Below are 18,397 nucleotides of genomic sequence, written 5' to 3'. Positions count from 1 at the left end.
TCAGTATGCAGCAAGACACTGCTGAAATCCAGAGAAAAGAAATGATGTTAAGTATGGTGGCTGGTCGGTAATCTCAGCACTCACTCAAGGCCAGCCTGGGCTACACTGAGAGCCTGTCTTAAAAGAAAAAGAGAAAAGGAATGAATTTTCTAACTTTTATGGCTGGCTTGGCATGGAAGATTTTCCAATTTCCATGTCCACCTTCAGGAAGAAAATATTGAATTCTATGAATTACTTTGAAGAACTGGCAGGCAGAAGAATCAGGAGAGAGACTTTATTTCAGAGACCTTCCAGACTTTAACTGGAAGTATTCAGCGTGCTGAAGTAACATGTTTTTGGCAGTCTATTTTATGGATCCCAATGTTACCATAGTATAAAAAGGTAAAGATCAAAGTTGCACTTATTCTAGATAGTATCATAAGCTAATGTTCTCTGTTCCTTGGCTCACCATGAGTATTTATTACCAATTGGGTGGAAAACAAGCAAGAATGGAAGTGTATGGGTACAAGCCAATTAGCCATTTCTGCAAATATAATCCAGTCTATCGGTGTATCCTAACAGAGCACTAGTGACATAATATGTTACTTCTCTCTTTATGAGTCTTAACTTCAAATCCAAAAAGTGTTATACCCTGGCTGATGGGAAGAACATTCAGAACTTTGTAGAAAGGCACCTACAGCTTCTTAGAGAAGGGATTCCAGAAATATGTGGAATAAATAGTGGCTTTGAGTGTGCACCAGTCAAAAGTAATTCCGTTTATTTATTTATTTATTTATTTATTTATTTTAAAGATTTGCTCTTTTTGACTAGGCATAGTGGTTCAGGTCTTTAATCAGAACACACTTGGAGGCAGACACAGGTGAATCCTTGTGAGTTCAAGGCCAGCTTGGTTTACATAGAGTTATAGGACAGCCAGAGCTACATAGTGAGACCTTGTCTCAGACCCCCATCCCTGCTAAAGGATTTACTTTCACTCATATGCATGCTGTGTGTGCCAGGAGTGTCAGGGCACTGCAGAGGCCTGGAGTGAGCGCTGGATCCCCTGGAGCTAGAATTGCAGGAGATTGTGAGTTGTCTGACATGAGGGTTAGGAATTGAACTCAGGAGGAGTAGTAAGTGCTCTTAACCTCTGAGCCGGTTTGTTTTTATACAGCTTCTCATTACAGCCCAAACTGGCTCAGACTCCTGACCTTACTGCCTCTGCTTTCCTGGTGCTGGGCTTACAGTGTGAGCCGCCATGTCTGGCAGGTCTTTCTGTTTTCTCCCTAGGCTTTATTCCTCATGAGCTAGAGTAACAGTCATAGCAATTGAATCAGTTTTTTTTTTAAATTAAAGTCCTATAATTACCAACTTTTGTATATTTAGCCCTGGCTTGGGAATGGCATGGTGGGGGCATTCCTGAGACCCAGGTGCAGCTCTGCACTGCTGTTCTAGCTCCTTAGCTAAGTGAGGAAACCTCCTGGACAACTTTGATTTTCTTTTTTTTTTAAAGCCTGTTTTCTAATTTATAAAGAAGGACAGAAGTTATCTGGTAGAATCAAGTACATTGAGATGACACAGAGATCAGTATATGGAAAAGGATCAAAAATACTGTCTAGACAAAGTAAATACAATGGCATACTCCTTTGTTTGCGCTTCTTCCTTCTAACTTGAAACCTTTGTTAGAAGGAAGTTCAATCAGGATAACTGTGTTTAAGAACAACCACCATGAAGAAAGAAGGAGAGATAAAGCCTTGGTTTGCATTTAGGACAATTTGATTTGAATTTTCCTGCAGTTAGAGTTGGCAGGGTTAATGTGCACTAGCTGAGAAACCCCACTGTTACCTTCTGGCAGCCCATATGCAGATGCTGCTGTATTAATTATCAAAGAAAACCCGATTAACTCAGAAGTCCTTTAAGTGTCTGTGAGGCAGCTGCTGCAGCTCAGGAGCAGGTTTCCTTCCTCCCCCAGTGTCAGACACAGCTTTTAATCTCTTCTTCAGAGCTTGCTAAGACTGCATTGTAGTTCTTAGAGCCCATGCAAGTCTAGTCACCTTTGATCTATACTTAATAGTAGTTCAAGAGGAGCTTACACAATTAAATACATGTACAATTTAAAAATAAAAACAGCCTGCCATGGTGACACACACACCTTTAGGAATCAAAGGCAGGTGGATCTCTGAGTTTGAGGTCAGCCTTATCTACTTAGTACCCAGGCTAGCCAGGTCTATAAAGACCCTATCTCAGAATAGCATTGCCAACAATCAGGTCAGTTAAAATGAGAATTTAGAACCGAAGAGAGAGTGTTGAAAATGGTCTGACTCTGTCAGTTCATGGATGAGCAGTGTAAGGATCAGAAAGGGCCAGTAGACTGCCAGGATCAGAAAGTCACCTTAGGCTGTACCATTGCCAGCTGAGTTCCTTGTCACAAAGGTGCCCAGAGAAGGAAGATCATCCCTTATGCTTTTGACTTCATTTCATCCGTGCACTTATTCAAATCGTATGGACATGTGGGCGATCACTGAAAAAGCTAAAGCTTCATGGGAGAAGCAGAAGATGAGGATAGTGATACGCTGGAAAACAAAAGAGCAGCACTCTTGATAAAGTCCTTCCCAGCTCGACTGGCTGCACATGAAATCCTGGCACAGTGCCAGGAAATGGGAAGGAGAACAGGGCTCAACCTCAGCCTCCTTGCCATGGCACCAGTTTTGTCTGCTTTGACTAGAGCGGTTTGTTTCTGCAGACTATTTTTGTAGGAGAGATGGAGCATGGGAAGGTGGTGATTTGGGTCTGATGAATAATGGGGTGTGTCTCTGTGGTTTTGGCTGATGCAGCATGCTTTATTGGCTTTCCTGTTGCTGATGCTTTCAGAGGTGTTGTCCTGAAAGAGGCTCAGTGGATTTTCTTTATTACCCACTCTGCTAGAGGGAGCAGCAGGGGCAGAACTTACTTAGGGCTGTTGGTTTGTTTTGATTGTAAAACTGCTTTTATGATGGTAAAGTCAAGGTTGTCAGTGTGGACAGAGTCCTTAGGTGAGAATCTGGACAGGGCTAGAACAGAGGAAAATGGGGACGAGGAGATGAGAGTGACAGCAGGGCAGCTGACATCTTCCTTTCAGACTCTGCAGCTCTGTTTTCTTCACAGCTGCTCACTGTGTAAAGATGGAGCATTTTAGGAATGATGGCTCATCTTGTTCATCACGACACTACTTTGCAGACGCAGTAGAGTCACTTCTATAGACGGCTTCTCACTTCTCATTTCAAATGCTGTCAGTCATTGTGTTGGGTGCTGAGGATGCAGAGAAATAGGAAGGATCTTCATGCTTTGATTCTTAGAAATAGTTATTAATAGAAGAACCTCTGCTCTGTATGGAATGTATTATCGTATATAGTGGACAAAGGGACACAGAACTCAGGACTTGCCTATTGTTCTTTGCTAAGTAGTCACACAGACCATGGTTTGTTCTTTCCCAGTTTAGAGTGTAGGCCAGGATTAGACTAGCGAGTATCCTGTCTGTGTTTACTCGTGTGCTTCTTAGACAGCTTGCACAGAAACAGGCTCTCAGGAAAGGCTCTCTAGGCTTTCGGAGGAACTGTCTCTTCCCCAGGAGAGCAGGTTTCCCACTCTAGTGTTGCTGATGTGTATGCCGAGGCCAGGGTGCTGCACTAGCTGTACATGAAACAGAAAACCATGATGAAGTAGAGAGGGACTTAGTGAGGACAGACCTCTTGAACCTTTCTGGTGAAGGTTAAGGGAGCATGAGGCAGGTATGTTCTGAAGAACTACCTTTGCAGTGAGTCAGGCCTCTCGCCTCATGAACAAAACAACCCCACAAGTGGTTTGATGTAATATTTTGTTAGGTGACTAAGGCAAATAGTTTCTCCTTAAGCTTCAATTATGACGTGTGTTTGGCTCAAAGATTGGCTTTCCTGAATCTTAGATGCTGGAAGACCCCACTGCTGAAGCAGTTTGAGAGTGACTGAGTGAGTTCTTTCTTGAGCATTTCCAGGAACCAGTTTCATATTCTTTCCCAAGTAGGTTTTTAAGCTTTTTGGTCTGTATAACAGTACTGAAATCTGTTTGAGGAAGCAAGCCCTCCAGGTTAGTGGTGGTATCCTCAAAGGAGATTATTTTTGAGATCACATTTCTTAGATTTGCCTAGATTTTATCTTTTGCCTTACTCATGGTCTTGTCAGCCATCAACAGAAAAGAGTATGGGCTGATGAGGGAATATAGATCTCAACTAAGCATCCAGTATCGTAAGAAAACTTGGCAGCTGGGGTGCTGTGCTCAGCTGTCAGGGTGATGAACTGGAAAACGTCTTAGAGCTCATGTCATCTTGCAGAGGTTTTTACTGCCCCCTCCATGTACGTGTTCATCAGCATTGGGAATAAAATAAGTTTAAGTGAGGAGCATAAGCTAAAACTGCATAGGGTAGGATTTAAAAGGGTGTGCATTCAAGTGTTTCCTTCTGTCAGAGGACATTTAGATATAGTCTCTACTTGGATTCAGACCCTAGTTATTGTCATTTAATGATCTTGTGTTTGTGATGGAATCCTTGTAAGCTGTCCCTCCACAGAATGAAAGAGGAGGACTGTCAAGGTCACTGTCACCTTTTGTTTCCCAAGATGAGTTGGTCAGGTGACATTATTAGTTGGTCAGTTATGACATTTGAAGAACATTTTCTGACTAGTACATTTTCCTGATACCTCCTTTAATCAAACGTTTCTTGGAAATTTCCCTCTGGGACTGCGCCTTTCTGGTTGAGTCTTTGTGTGAGTCTCTCTATTGCCCTTGTTCTTTATCACTTCTTTCTCCTCCACCCTCCCCATTCCCCAACCAGGTCAGCTGAGCTGCATTTCCTTCCCACCTAAGGAAGAGAAGTATCTCCAGAAGATTGTGGATTGCCTTCCCTGCATATTGATCCTCGGCCAGGACTGTAATGCCAAGTGCCAGCTGTTGAACCTGCTGCTGGGGGTGCAGGTGCTTCCCACCATCAAGCTGGACAGTGATGAGAGCTGTAGGCTTAGGCGCCTCCGCTTCACCTATGGGACTCAGACTCGGGTCAGCCTGGCACTCCCCGGTCAGTATGAACTAGTACACACGCTGGCTGCACACCAGAACAACTGGGAGACCATCCCTGAGGAGGACTTGGAGGTTCAAGAAGACAGCAAGGATGCTGCTCATGTTTTAGCTGAACTGGAGGTGACAATGCATCATGCTCTCCTACAGGTACCAGCCTTACATGCATGTCTGCACCAGCTTCTTTTCTGACTTTTTAGAAACGTAGTCTGGTGCTGTGTATTCTGGGCTCTGAAATGAACACAGTGAAATAAACGTAATCCTCGAAGCTGACTGGGCAGGCAGTAGCAGTTTCATGCCGACCGCTGTTCATTATACTGCAGGCCCCGGGGAACATTTGTCTCCATCAGAGAGGAAGGGATTTGTGATATGTGATTGTTGCATCTTGACAAGATCTTACAGAGTAGTTATCAAAGTTAGAAGGCCCTTTTTGTTTCTATAACGGTTTCTAGCAATTTCTTTCTAAAGAGACAGTGATATGATGAATAATTAATATTTTTAGTAAAATTGAGACCATGTGAGAAATTTTATTGCTTTCTCCTCGGCGCTAGCTGTTAATTTACTGAGTGGGGCAGTTCATTTCCCGACCTTAGAAGGAACACAGACAGGTCTGATTCAATACAAGGGAACAAAAGATCCTCCCATCCTTTGAAGAAGACCTTGGCTCCTTTTTATGTAAACTCCCAAGGAAAGCACAGGGCTGTGGCATCTCCTGAGCTATCATGTTGCCTCCTTACCATTCCTGCTTACACACAAAAACACTCCTCTCTTTCTGGCCTTCATTTGCTACTAGATAGCTAGGAGTAGGCCAAGGCAAGACCAAAAGAGGGTTGGTGAAGGATGTGATGGTTGGGGTCAGAGCAGGAAGGATTAAAAGAGCATTAAAAGAACTCAAAATGCAGGGTTCATCTTCTAGCACAGTGTGGCTGTGCTAGATAGGATGTGCTAGTCTGGCCAATGTGGGAGAGTGTTTCTGTCTTTGTTAGTACCTCTCCATCTACGCCTCTTCTAGGATACTTGGTGTCTTTGCCAGCGACTGTGGCCTATAAAAGAGACAGTCTTCTCACTTCCTTCTACATGTTTCTTTTATCTTTATGTGCCGGAATGGGATATGTAACAATCCCCATTTTCTCTCAGTTCAATTATAGTGGTGGGCTTCCTCTGTTTTCAGGCACTGTACTGCTGAGCTACATACCAACCCTATTTGATTTACATTTCTAGGATTTTATTTGCTTTTATTTATTTATTTAAGTGTGTGTGTGTGTGTATGCATGCATGCATGCATGTGTTTGGTGTATGTGTAGAAGCCAGAGCAGTATGCCAGATGCTTATCAATCATGCTACACACACACACACACACACACACACAACACATTCACATGCACACCAAGATTATAATTGAGAAAGGTACTGGAATTACAGTACCAGAGCAGCCTTTTCTTGGCATGGTTAAAATGAAGCTTCTCACTCTTCCTGAGAAGTTCTCTAGTTTCTCCTGCTCTTTTCTGTGGCTGATGAGATTTCCCTTAAGCAGTTTCTCCAGATTTGCTTTCTTCTCCAATACTCTGATGTGGAGCTGGGAGCAGACTCCAGGGATTCTAAGCTTAGCTTCCTGTGATGCCAGGGGCTTTGTGGCCTCTGCGGGTTTGGCTACCACTCTCTCACCACACGCTTTCATCTGTTGAGTAATCAGGATGCTGAACTCACTGTTGGAGCGGGGCACAGCTACCTGGAGAGTGCTCATGCCCATGAAAAAGATATTTTCTTCAGCTCCAGTTATATTTAGGATCAATGAGTTCATGATTCTATTTGATTTGGAGAAGGGGGTGGCAAAGAAAGGAAACATTTAGCTAAAGGAAACCAAAATTAAATTAGGGGAAATGAATGTCCCTTTGAGCTGTCAAACTATCAAGGCAGAATTTCCCCCTGCCCCCTTATACAATGGTCATTTTTCTAATATGTTAAAGTTCTCATAACCTCACCATTTTCAGCATATTCTAAAATAGACCAGCTTATATCAATTCACACTGCACAGTATCTCCAACTTGTTAGTCTGGATCCCTTGAGATTTCCGGGTTATGCTTTAATAAGGGGAACACTGTTGCGCCTTTAGTATTTGAGACCTTATTTAGTGTTCAGATGTGGCTTTTTTCCCCAGTTGGCAGCACATTTCATAATCTCTCATACAAGTATTTTATATTCCCTCCCCACCCCACTCACTTTCTGTCATCTGCATCTACCCACCTCCTTTTCAAATCCTCTTACAGGGATAATGGAACAGTTGTCTGCCTCATACTTGTACAGTCTGGTGGTGGTGGTGGTGGTGGTGGTGGTGGTGTGTGTGTGTGTGTGTGTGTGTGTGTGTTTCTTTTGTAAAGATTCAATTTGCTCAACCTGAGAGGATTCCCTCAGCCCCTGCAGTGCTTCCTTTACTGTGGCCGTTACATAATTTCAGTTGCTCTGAGGTTGTTGTTCTTCCTCTTTTCCTCCTCCCCTCCTCCTTGCCCTTCACCCCTTCTCATTGTCCTCTCCCCTCTTCCATTATCATCATCATCATCAACAACAACATAAATGTACTTATTTTGCCCAAGCTGACCTCAAACTTAATTCTTCTGCAGTAGCCTACCACTTGCTGGGATTCTAAATATGAGCCACCACAGCTCGCTGTGTTGTTCCGCCCTTATCAGTAGCTTGTTTTTCCCAACAGGTACTTGCTGGCCCTTTGGGAAATGTACCTGTCACCTGCTACACACCTGGCATGGTGGCATGGTTATTGGCTCATAATGATATCTGCTGAGATATTTCAGGGAACAGAGGAAGACAAATATTTCTAGACAAGGTCTTACTTACTTTGCAAATATTTGAACTAACCAGTTACAGTGATACATTTTTCTTTTTATAACCCTCAACAAGTAGCTAGCAGTGGTTATACTCAACTATTAAGCTTTTTGAAAATAATTTCTTTTGTGATGCCTCAGCCATTCTTAGAGGATGCTGTCTTGTTTTATATGGAGGCTTTACTCTGCAGCTGGCATACTTCTTAAGCATAGGGTGAGAGAGAGGATTCTTCAGACCTCTGCTTAGCATGTCATGCCTTCTTTTTTCAGAACTTCCCTGACATTGGATCAGGCAGTTCCTGATACGTAGTAGACTTTCAGGAACTGATTAAATACAGCCTTTGTGGCTAGGTAGATGAGGAACTGTGTAGCCATCTGGGTTTGTCACTTAGCTCTGTGACTGTATAAGATGGTCTAGTCATCCCTGTCTTTTGGGATTGATGTGAAGCAAAAATGAGACAAAATGTCTAAAGAACATAACAAGCTAGCTCCTCCTTCCATTTAGTGAATTAATCAGTATTTTTAAGAAGCGTTCCTGGGCTGGAGGGGTCAGTCAGTGATTAAGAGTGTTCTTGAAGAGAACCTGAATTCAGCCCCCAGCTCCGTGGGGCCACTTATAACTTCCTGCAGCTCTAGCTCCAGGGGATCTGACACCCTTTTCTGGCCTCTGCAGACCCTGCACTTTCACATGTACACACACACACACACACACACACACGTGCACACATGATTTAAACATTTTACTTTTGAAAAGACAGAATAAAGTTCCTATTTTTGTAGTCATTTATCTCTTCTCTGATAACCAGCCAAATGCAGACTTTTCCTTTTTTTCCAAACTGCGTCCTTGTGCTAGCGAACTTTTAGTTATCCAGCCTTACTAGGAATAAAACTCTTCACAATTCATCATACTTGATTTTATAGTAAAATGGAAGAAGGTTGTTTAAGAAGGTGCAGTACAGAAGTGTGTGAAAATTTAACTCAGGTCTTTCTTTTCCATCTATTTTCTCTTTGCCTGTGAGTCTCATCAGTCGCTGAATAAAGCTTCAGCTTCCTATTGAGATGGCTTCTCCATTCCTGGGCTTCTGGGATAGAGCTCTGGAGTGGCCTCATATTAACTTGTTTCTTAGGAGGCATCTAATGGCCTAGAAACCTATTTACTTAAACTTCCCCGTAGAGAGTATTGGTGTCAACCAGAGTCAATATATTTTCTACGACATGGCAAGAGTAGGGCAGTTTCTCTTTAATATGTAATTAATATTTAAAAGTGAGGAGCAGGTGAGATAGCTCAGTGGGTCAAAGTGCTGGCTGAGCATGCCTGAAGAGTGGCGTTTGCTCTCAAGAACCCATGGTAGACGGAGAGAGGACTGATTTCTTCAAGTTGTCCTTTGACCTCCACATATGTGGTCTGTCACAGAGCCACCTGTATTCTTTCATACACATCATACACACCTTAATAATGAATAAAGCTATGCTTAAATAAAGTGGAAGTGAATTCAGAGTCAACCCTGTAAAATAATAAATAAGAAAACTTTAGATGCCAATGAGAGGGGTTGTGGAGGAAAATGTAGGTCGACATGGGTAGGGCTCTCTTGTGACAGAAGACCTTGAAGATCTGTCCTGCAGAGGACAGCAGAGGGTGAACTTCTCTAGCTCTTTCCAAACCTTACACATCAAACCTTTCCAAAATAAAGTATTTTGCCTAAAAAAAAAAAAGTTGGGTAGGGTGAAGGCTGCACTGTGTAAGTGCTCTGCGCAAGCAGGACCGTTGCTCAATTAGTGTGCGCTGCTCTCCGTGTGGTCTCAGGAACCCAGAGCTGTGGATGGTGGATGAGGAGGAAGCCAAGACACTTCTAGTTCCCACCTTCTCAAACACCGCAGCTGTTTGAGTCACAGAACAGTCCTAGCTGGAAACAACGTGAGTGAAAGCACCTTGGGGAGGAGACTCTCAGTTCCCTCCTCACCACGGGGGACGTCAGGGCAGGACCTCAAGGCAGGAACCAGAGCCCATGGAGGGTGCTGCTCACTGGCTTTTTCCTCAGGACTTTCTCTGACACGCCACCTGGTCAGGAGTGGCACCACCCACAGCAGGCTGGGCTCCACAATCACTAATTGTGAAAATGCTCCAAGGCTTGTCTAGTTTCAGATAACTCTAGCTTGTGTCAGGTTGACAACCGGATGTCATCCTTTCTGTAACTGAGCCTTAGCAGCTGAATTAGTGTCCCTATCAACATGAGCAGATAATCTTAGGAAGCACTCAGTCTTCTTTGGTGATTGAGTGATCAATGGTTGGCTTTACCACTTCATATGGAAAACAAAGCCAAAGAGCTGTTATGCTGCTGTTCTGAGAGTAGCAAGCACTTTCTTTTACATTCTTTCTTTTCAAAAAATTTCCTTTTTCTCTTTTAAAATTCTCTCAAACAATACCTCCTGACCTCAGCCTTCCTTCTCTCCACTCCTCCCAGTCCCCACCTCCCCTTCTTTTACAGTTTCTTAATCTTGCTAGAATTGATGGTTTACAGAAACCCCTTATGTGATCCGTGAATTTGTGCAGAATGTATCCTACAAGAGAGCTCTCCCATTGTGATTCAAATGGAAATCAAGGGATTCTATCCTGATTCCTGAGTTTTCCCTTGACTAAGGAGCACTATGCTTACCTATTGCTTCAAGCAGCAGAGTCAGATGAATGTGTGGGATGCGAGCTGAAAGGTGCAGGAGTTTGTACGACAATCACATATGCTTCTGAGCAAGTAACAGAAGCACTGTTTCTTATCGGTTAATCCACAGTTACTGTGTGCTGTCTGACTGTTCTGATTGTATTCTTGTTGTTTGCTGGGGCTGTTCTGGGTGGTAGGAAGGTATATAGCCTTCATGACATAGACAGTTGAGGTCATATGTCTATCTCAGGTGGCTACAATGGACTTGGGAGAGCTCTGGTTCATCCACTCAGTATTAATTATTATTTCCTACTCTGCTTCCAGAAGACAGTACTGACTTCCCTTTTGTTTATACCTATAAAATATGAGTCATCCATTAGCCATAGTTGTGTTGCAGACTCACAAATCCCACTGTGGTCTCGGTGATATTGACTGCTGCTTGAGTGGCAGTCTGCACTGATTCATGGGAAAGCTGCGGGATCAGCTGCACGGTGAACTGACAGGGTGGGAGAAGAGAGCACTGCGTTTGCTTTCTGTCCACTTTATTTAGTGCAACATGGATTTACAAATAGCCAGGTATAGCAGTCCTTCCAGCACTGAGGAGGTTGAAACGAGAAAATTAAATAGTTTGTGCTACTTAGTGAGTTTAAGGCCTACATAGGTTATATCCACATAGATCCTGTCTCAGAACAGCAACAGCAGAAAAACCCTTAAAACAGAACACTACCAAACAGAAACACAGAGGTTTAGGAGTATACAGCTTTTCTCAAAAGTGCTAGTACATCATTACAAAGCCTTTAGTCTGGCAGGTGTGGTGACACATGCCTGTCATCCCAGCACTTCAGATGTGAGGCAGGAGTATTGACATAAGTTTGAGGCCAACAGAGTATATGTAGCAGGTTCAGGCCAGCCAGGGCTGTACAGAAAGTCCTGTAGTTAAGCTCAGGAGTTGGACTTTTAGAATGTGCTTCCTTAAGGTGGCTCATATATAAGTCAAGGCAGCAGAAGGTGTTGTTTTGAACAGCAAGGCGCGTGTCAAACAAGTTTTCCAACCAGATCCCATTCCCTGCAATTTGAGGCACAGACACTGTCTTTAAAAAAAGAAGGCCTTTAATCAAAAATTTTCTTTTAATGAATTTGTACCTATGAGTAAATGTTCTTTTGTGTTTCTCTCTCTCTCTCTCTCTCTCTCTCTCTCTCTCTCTCTCTCTCTCTCTCTCCTTTTCAAGACAGAGTTCCTCTGTATAGCTCTGGCTGCCCTGGAACTAGCTCTGTAGACCAGTATGGCCTCAAATGCACAGAGATCCACCTGCCTCTGCTTCCTGAGTGCTGGGATTAAAGGCGTGCACCACCACTGCCCACTCTTTCTGTTCTCTTAAAGAGGGTGTCAGTCTTATGTATGGATTTGGCAATTTTGGCTGATGGTTTTCTTAGGCACAAAGTGGTCCTTGAGGAAAACCTGAAAATTTTCAAGATTTAACCAAATAAAATTATTCTGAAAAAAATTAGAGGAAATATATCTTTTATTTATTCTTTGACAATTTCATAATGTAAACAATGTATCTTCATCATTTCTATTCCAACTCTTCCCCTCTCACTCTTCTAGGCACCTAACATGTCCCCACCTCGACTTCATGTGTCCATCTCCCACCCCATTTTTTTTTATAACCCATTTAGTCCAATTAATGCTGCCTGTTGGAATGTTGACTGGTCTTGCTGACTTGACTCTGTGCAGGTAACTAACGCTTCAGTGAGTGCATGAGTATACTGGCATGTCTTCCAGAAGATGGCTTCTACCCCCTTTCCTTAAGCCTTGATGCACGGGGAACTTTATATAGATAAGCTATGTAGGGCCCAGTCACATATCTCGGCATTTTGACCAGCTATGAGTTACTTAGTTAATTACTGGCCACTACAGGGAGAAGCTTGCTTGGCTAAGGCTGAGGTCAGCAGTTTGACAACATGGTTAGTTAGCAAGGCAGCAGTAGGCGTTTCCCTCCTACGGCCTGTGACCTCTCAGGCTTGGGCTTTTGGTCAGGTTTACAGTACCAGCTATAAATTCCCTTAAATGAAAAATTTCCAGATAATACTTAGACTTTGAATATTTTTGCTTTCTTCCTATAATAAAATTGGTTCTATCTTTCTACAATGTCTGGGGGCTGGAGTATAGCCCAGTTGGTAGATTGCCTACCCACCACATAGGAAGCCCTGGGTCTAGTCTTCAGCATTGCGTAAGGAAAGCGTGGCAATGCAGATCTGTGATGCAGCATTCGGGTAGAGGCAGGAGGATCAGGAATTCAAGGTTCTTATTGACAACACAGCAAGTTTGAGGCCAAACTGGAATACATGAAACCCTATCTTAGAGGAGCTGTGGTTAAAACAAAACAAAACAAGAACTACATATAATTTATGTAGTGTATGAGCCAGAGAGATGGCCCAGTAGGTGAAAGAAAGCCCAAATTCAATCTGGAGTCTCCCACAAGCCTGAGTGCCGGCCAGCATTTGCATCCCAGCACTCCTACAGTGAGATGGAGAACTGAGTTGACCAGTTACCTGGAGTGTACAGCACAGCTCTTTGAAGATGCTTACCTGAAGTGACTGCTCGCATTCCAGCATGTGTAAGTCAGGGCAGTAAGAGGGCTGTTCTGGACAGCAGGATGAGAGCCAGGCATGGTTTCTACCTAGAATACACTCCCTGCGTTTTGTAAGAGAGATGAAACAGCGTACTCCTCTTGATCTGGGCTTGGGTAAGGAGTGGATGGACTTATATAGTTTGCTCAAATTGCAAATGAGATGCTAAAAGGCTCAGATTTCTTGGAGCTCAAGTGACTAAAGTATCATGTGACTTACCTGGAAATAAAGTTTAGGGTTTTGTTTTATTTTTTTCTGCTGAGGGGTAGGAAGTGGGGTGGAATTTGTTTCGAGACAGTTTCTTTGTATAACCCTGACTGTCTTGGAACTCACTGTATAGACCTGGCTGGCCTCCAACTCAGAGAACTGACTGCCTCTGCCTCTTGAATGCTGGGTTTAAAGGTGTGCACCACCACTGCCTGGCAAGTTTAGTTTTTTGCTGGCAAGAAAGTGAGAAACTTTGTGCTTTGTTTTTTTTAAAGGTTTATTTATTATGTATACAGTATTCTGCCTGTATGTATGCCTGCATGCCAGAAGAGGGCACCAGATCTCATGTAGATGGTTGTGAGTTACCATATGGTTACTGGGAATTGAACTCAGGACCTCTGGAAGAGAAGCCAGTGCTCTTAACCTCTGAGTCATCTCTCTAGCCTGAACTTTCCTTTTGTGCTTTGTTAAAAAAGGAAAAATAAAAAAAACAAAAATATAGTACAAACATGTATCAGTGCTGATAGAAGACAGGTACTGGATAGATAAATAGGCTAGCTTTCTCTGACTTTTAGTGTCTAGAGAAGGCTATTAAAGAGGGGGATATCTCAGGATTTCATTTTAAAATACATTTTATCAAATATATATACTTTCACAGCAGGAAAGATGGCTTAGTGTGTGTACCTTTGGGCCTGACAGCACGCGTGTGCGCACGCACGCGCGTGCGCGCACACACACACACACACACAGAGTAAAATGTAAAAAGAAGAAAGTTGCTTTCAGCCCAGAATAATAGTACAAGCCTGTAAGACAGGCACCTGGGAGGTAGAAGGAGGATCAGGAGTTCAAGGCTAGTATTGGATACATAGCAAGTAACAAGTCTGTGGGCACATGACTATATAAGAGAGACCCTGTCAAAAAAAAAAAAAAAAAAACAGAAACAACAAACTTAAGTTTCAAATAAATATTCAGTCTGGCAAGGACTTAAACCTGAACAGATACAGGATGAATTCTTTTAGAGCTTTGTAAGATATATTCTGTAAGTTAACTCTGCAAGAGGCTTGGTTTGAGTTTGTAGATCTCTGAAGGCAACAGGAACTGTGTACTTATGTACCCACTCACACCTTTGTGACAGTTTCAGAGAGATGAGGAACAACGGTACACTGGAGAGGGACATATGCTCAGGAGAGAGAGAACAGAAGCAGAAACTACAGAATAGGAAAAAAGACTCATGGAGGATTTATTTCAAAACCAAGGGGCTTTCTGAAAAGTTCCGTACAAATTTGGGAGTATCAGTTGCGATGAAGTTCTGTTATGTGTGACAGACCATCACACACACAAATGTGTAGGCAAGCAGGTTAATTCCTCCTCACATGGGCAGCTGAGGGTCAGGCTTCCCTTTTGTTACTGCTTCATTATTCTTTTGCTTCTATTTTTTGAGACGGGTCTCTCTACATAGCCCTGGCTGTGAACTCCCTCTGTAGACTAGGCTGGCTTCACAGAGACCGGCTGACTGCCTCTGAGTGCTGGGATTAAAGGTGTGTGCCACCACACTCTCTCTTTTGGCATCTACCTGCGAGTTTGCCTAAGGCAGCTGCTACTCTGTCATGTCCATGTGCAGAAGGAAGATGGGCAAGGCCAAAAGGCATGCTTCCTGCTAGAACCCATCAGTTTTGTCTTTCGTTTTCTCTTGCCTTACCCCATTTTCCCCAAAATATAAAGGCTGAATATTGGCTTAGTGAGCCTTATTATCTGCTATACCAAGTGATCATAATTGTATGTGTATGTCTGTGCATGCATCTGGCATAGAATTGAGTATGCAAGCTCACACACATGCAGAAGCAGAGCAGGACTTTCGCTATTGCTCTTCACCTTATTGTCTTGAGACAGGGTTTCTCGCTGAACTCGAAGTTTCCTGAACCACAGGGCTCTTGTGGCCATTCCTGGATCTCTATACAGCTGCTAGGAATGGACTCAGACCCCATGCTTGTGCACTCCTACCCAGTGAGCACCTGCCTAGCCCCTGAGAGATCATATTCGTCATGGTGTCACCACAGCGTTACTCAACTGAGCCTTTGGGATAGCTGCAGAGTCCTGGAAAAGACAGAAACGTTTGGTGACTTTGGCTATCAGTTTGCAGAATGATTTCTTGGTTCAACAACTGATTGTATTGTAGGTTTACTGTGCTAGATATTGGCATTCTAATAGTAAGTAAGTAAATATGGCCTCTTCCTTCAAAGGATTTATAGGCTAACAGGGAACAGAATCTTCTCTTCCCTTTTCTTCCTTTCCTTCCCCTTCTATTTCTTCCTCTCCTCTTCTTCCCTCTCTTCTCTTCATTTTTCTTTCTCACTTCTCTTTTCTTTCCTCTTTCTTCCCCCTCCCTCTCTTTCCTTTTCTTCCTTCTGAGATAGGGTTCCCCAGGTTCCAGTACAGGTTGGCCTGGAACTCACTATGTGTCCCAGGTGGCATATGCCACTACACATGTTTAAACAATATGGGTTTCATATAAGTCATCCATGATGTTTTGAATGCAGATAAGGAGAGACAGAGTGCCAGGGCCCCTGTAACAGGAAAGGCTGTAAGGTATTGGTGATATGCTTTACACAGCGACACTTGAAGGCTGCTGGTGCCAGCCAGGCCGGCAGGTGGGGGAAGATGTGAGTGGAAGGCAAGAGGGAGTACAGGATTACCTCCTGTCTGAGAGTTGCCCTAAGAATTCATTTGTCTTACACTATTTGTCCCCTTTTCATGGGGAATCAATAGGAATTTATAAACATCAAAGGAAGGCAGGTACTGCCTTTTCATCTGAAATGGCTGAAGGAACTGTCATCCTTTCTATTTTCTCTGTCTAGATGAATGCTTGCTTTTGCAGGTCACAGGGGTATTAGGAACCAAGGAAGTAGGTGGACAAGTGACTGGGGTACACTGAAGTCCAGTTGCTCCGTTATTCATCCGGATTTTGGTCTTAGTGTAGATGAGACTTAAGGGAGGCAAGGATTGGTCCCGGCCCTGAAGTACTGATCTGACCCCTTCTCCTTCTAGGAAGTGGACATTGTGGTGGCCCCGTGCCACAGCCACCGGCCTGCGGTAGATGTTCTGGGTGACTTGGCGAATGATTTCTTGCCTGTGATAACCTACGCACTTCACAAAGATGAACTCTCTGAGAGGGACGAGCAAGAGCTTCAAGAAATCAGAAAATATTTCTCCTTTCCTGTGTTCTTTTTCAAAGCACCCAAGCTGGAGATTATGAACTCCTCCAGTGGGCGAGCAGAGAGTGAAAGATCACCCCTGTATCGACAGCTGTTGAACCTGGGCTATCTGAGCGGCAGTCACAGAAACTGTGGAGCCCCTGACGAGGACAGCAAAGCTCAGAGCATGTTGGTGGAGCAAAGTGAAAAGCTGAGACAATTGAGTACATTTTCTCATCAGCTGCTACAGGCCCGCTTAGTGGATGCAGCCAAGGCCCTGAACGTGGTGCACTGTCGCTGTCTTGACATCTTTATTAACCAGGCTTTTGACATGCAGCGGGACCTACAGATCACTCCTAAACGTCTAGAATATACTAGAAAAAAGGAGAATGAATTGTATGAATCGTTGATGAATATTGCCAACCGAAAGCAGGAGGAAATGAAGGACATGATTGTTGAGACACTTAACACCATGAAAGAGGAACTTCTGGATGATGCTGCCAACATGGAGTTTAAAGGTAGGTTCTAGAGCTTAGAGGGGTGTTGGGATTGCAGAGGCCTCTGATTCTTTTTCTTTTTTTTTTTTTTTTAATAACTGCGTCTTTTAATGGCAGTAATACAATTACTGGGTTACAGGATTAAGAGATCACATGAGGGAAGACAGGTGAGGTTTCTGAATGACAGATACTGAGTACAAAAGGGGGCGGGGGAGCCATGCCACAATCATTGTGAAAATACAGTACGTTATATACATATTTGCACCATCGACTTTCAACTCAGAAATGCTGTTTACACTTTTGCTACACTCCTGCTTAGAGAACAAGTTTTCTCTAAAAGTGTTACCTGCTGGCGAGTGGGATTCAGGCAGTTTTCTTTAGGGTCTTCGGCTGACTATTCCAAGAGGAGGAATAGTTCCTCTCACCATAGATTTCAGATTTAAAAATTCATTTAATTTCTTTAACAAAAGAAAAATTTTCTTTTTCAAATGTAGACTAGGCTAGTTTTAAACTCATGATCCTCCTGCTCTGCCTCCTGAGTGCTGGGATGACAGGTAGGCACTACCAAGCCTGGCTTTTACAAAAGAGAACTTTCAGAGGGGTGGGGTGGGATCCAAACCCTGTCACACTGCACTCTTCCTATCCTACACTTACCATGGCCCCAGTCTAGGAGACCAAGGCTGGAGTCCAAAGAGAAATCTCATTGATGACTGTTTAAGAAAACAAAACAAAATAAAAACCACAAAGACAAACAAAACCAATCTGATCTTGGTGCCCTGACTCCACAGGGTGTTATCTCTATGAGGCACAAGCCCCTCCCACCCTGGCTTCAGGCCCTAAACTGTTTTGAAAGAATTTCTTTTTGGGTTGTGGATGGTATTGGGGGGGGGGCTGACAGATGGGTATGTGGGAGCCTGTCTCCCCTTGAGGTTTGTCAGGTCTCCTGATCAAAAGGAAGCAGCTGGGCCAAGAGACCCAATATAGAAAAGGCAGGCTACAAGAAAGACCTGTAGGGCTTGGTGAGTGACCCAGAGGCAGAATGGCCTGCAGCAAGTCTTACCCAGTTCCCTGATCCAATCTTGGGATGTGGTCACAGGAAGTCTCCCCTGGGGCTCTGGACAAGGCCAGACCTAAGGTGGCTAGTGGGGGAAGCTGTGGCAATGCCCCCGCTGACTGGGATCTGGCAGATGCCTTAGGCCTCCCCACCCCAAATTTCCTTTCCTAGAAAGGACCAACACACCACTTTGACCCCAGACTCTCCTGTTTCCTCAGGCCCTCTATTGGAAAGCACCCACTAATCCAACACCACAACAGACAGC

The 18,397-nt window shown here is 43.7% G+C and overlaps 1 protein-coding gene across 1 annotated transcript in view; it reads left to right on the top strand.

The window, feature by feature from the left end:
* Positions 1–18,397, top strand: part of Dstyk (dual serine/threonine and tyrosine protein kinase) — a 48,236-nt gene that overhangs the window by 10,867 nt on the left and 18,972 nt on the right. Inside the window, exons 2-3 of the mRNA XM_048430716.3 lie at positions 4,823–5,211; positions 16,436–17,099. Of these exons, the coding sequence (XP_048286673.3) occupies positions 4,823–5,211; positions 16,436–17,099 (1,053 nt within the window). The remainder of the gene's footprint in view (positions 1–4,822; positions 5,212–16,435; positions 17,100–18,397) is intronic.

This window comes from Myodes glareolus, chromosome 5 (assembly GCF_982192425.1).
Source record: "Myodes glareolus chromosome 5, mMyoGla1.1, whole genome shotgun sequence".
NCBI lineage: Eukaryota > Metazoa > Chordata > Mammalia > Rodentia > Cricetidae > Myodes > Myodes glareolus.
Note: the sequence above shows the minus strand (reverse complement) of the source record. Positions and strands in the feature narration are given on the sequence as shown.